This window comes from Capsicum annuum, chromosome 6 (genome assembly GCF_002878395.1).
Source record: "Capsicum annuum cultivar UCD-10X-F1 chromosome 6, UCD10Xv1.1, whole genome shotgun sequence".
Taxonomy (NCBI): Eukaryota; Viridiplantae; Streptophyta; class Magnoliopsida; order Solanales; family Solanaceae; genus Capsicum; species Capsicum annuum.
This window is the reverse complement of record NC_061116.1, coordinates 34,655,314-34,657,209: the sequence shown is the minus strand read 5'-3', so window position 1 is coordinate 34,657,209 and position 1,896 is coordinate 34,655,314. Positions and strand designations below refer to the sequence as shown.

Genomic DNA, 1,896 nt, shown 5'->3' with positions numbered 1-1,896 from the left:
TACCCCAGATACTTAATTCTCTCCCAATTAAGCACAACACATCACAAAACAAAACACAGTACACCTAAACATATCGGCTCTAATAGGAACAAGACTCTGGGGAAAAAAGGTACGACAACAAAATCCCCAAGAGGATATCAACACCCACAAGCAGTCTCACCCTCAACTTAAAATCATGCATTGTCCCCAATGTATCAAACTAAAACAAGAGAGTTAGAAACATACCTGTGGCACCATAGGTGAAGAGATTTGATATCAATCATATAATACAAATACAAACAACAAAATGCCTTGGGTTGCCTCCCAAGCAGTACCTGATTTAATGTCGTGACACTACTAGGTTATCTTGAATACTAAAAATTCATCAAGATACCTTGAAAGTGCTTCATCCCTAGCTAGTGCATCTTTCCCATCTTCATAGAATACATCAACAATCGAGAAGACACTCATCTCTTTTTGCTATTTCATGGATTGATGTACTTCAAAACTAATTTCTTTCCCGTTGAGACTAAACTTTAACTTATTCAGCTCCATGTTAACTAACACTGTCCCAGTTGCTAAGAACGGTCTGCCTAAAATTATGGGAACTTTGAAGTTTACTTCGCAACCAAGGATCACCAAGTTAGCAGGGAATATAAAATCAGCCACCTTTACAAGTACATCATGTAGCATACCGATTGGCATTTTCACAGACCTGTCCACCATAACTAGTCTCATGTTGCTGGGTGTGGGATCTCCTAAACCTAACTTTTTATAAATAGCTAGCGGCATCAGATTAATGCTCTCTCCCAGATCACATAAGGCCTTAGAAAATTCTAGAGATCCAATCGTATAAGGAATAGTGAACGCTCCTGGTTCTGCCTTCTTCTTTACTAAGGAAATTATATAAATAGCACTACAATGATGGAGATTATCCACTGGTTCATAGCTCACTGCTCTTTTCTTCATCATAAGATCCTTCATAAATTTAGTATATCCTGACATTTACTTAAGTGCTTCAACTAAAGACACGTTCACTATCAATTGCTTCAACATAGCCATGAATTTGTTAAACTTACTTTCATCTTCTTTCTTCTTTAATCATTATGGAAATGGGGGTGGTGGCCTTGGGATTTCAACTGGGGCAACTTTTACCTCCTTTCTTATCCCTTGCTCTACATCACTAACATGCTTCAGTTTAGGTGGTTGTTCCACTTCTACGCTCTTCTTTTCCAAATTTCCTAACTCTACAGGCACCACTGAAGATTCATCAACCATCTTCCAATCCATTTCGACCGCATTAGTATAAGAGGATGCCCCCAATCTTGGACTAGATAACATCTTATCACTCCTAGTGGTAATATCCATACATGATCCATTAGTCCTTGGATTCTAAACTGTATCACTTGGTAGAGTCCCATTCTGTGTTTGGTTGAATGCTACGAATAATTGGCTCATTTGCTGCTCTAGTTCTTTAATAACAGTTAGTGTGAATTTACTTGTTGACTCATGGAAGATATGTCACTCTTCATTCTAGTCTTCCCAAAATTGGTCGCCTCAATTCCCTTTAATAGTTTCTCCATCATGTCCTCCATTGATATTTTGCCTAAATTGGTGACAACATTATCACGGCTTATAGGAGGTATATACAGTCCACTCCTATCACTTTTATTCTTCCAATCTCCTTGATGGTTCCAACCTTAGTTTCCTTGACCACCGGTCCAGAAATCCCCCTGGTTATGCAAGTAGTTAGCCTTTTCCTCAGTGTTTGATTCAGCTTCCTTACCGTGGGACCGTACAACTTTTACCTTTTCTATATTTCCTGATAGCAAATGTTTTGTGAGCAGATCCATCTGGGTTTTCATGAAAGCCATATATTGATCACGCTCCTCTTCTCTCCTACACTGCTCTGCTGAT

At 38.9% G+C, this 1,896-nt stretch overlaps 1 protein-coding gene across 1 annotated transcript; it reads right to left on the bottom strand.

Annotated features, from left to right (window-relative positions):
- Positions 1-459: 459 nt before the first annotated feature.
- Positions 460-1,269, bottom strand: LOC124899470. Its single transcript, XM_047414364.1, has 2 exons — positions 1,135-1,269; positions 460-957 (listed from the first exon to the last, which is right to left on the bottom strand). Exons 1-2 carry the CDS (start codon positions 1,267-1,269, stop codon positions 460-462), a joined length of 633 nt encoding a protein of 210 aa, XP_047270320.1.
- Positions 1,270-1,896: the final 627 nt, after the last annotated feature.

What these genes read in the sequence shown, in the direction of transcription:
- LOC124899470 (XM_047414364.1), bottom strand. Translation starts at nt 1,269, where the DNA reads ATGGATTGGAAGATGGTTGATGAATCTTCAGTGGTGCCTGTAGAGTTA. An exon ending in AGCAAGGGATAAGAAAGGAG is followed by an intron (nt 958 to 1,134) that starts GTAAAAGTTGCC and finishes AAATTTATGAAG; the next exon opens with GATCTTATGATGAAGAAAAG.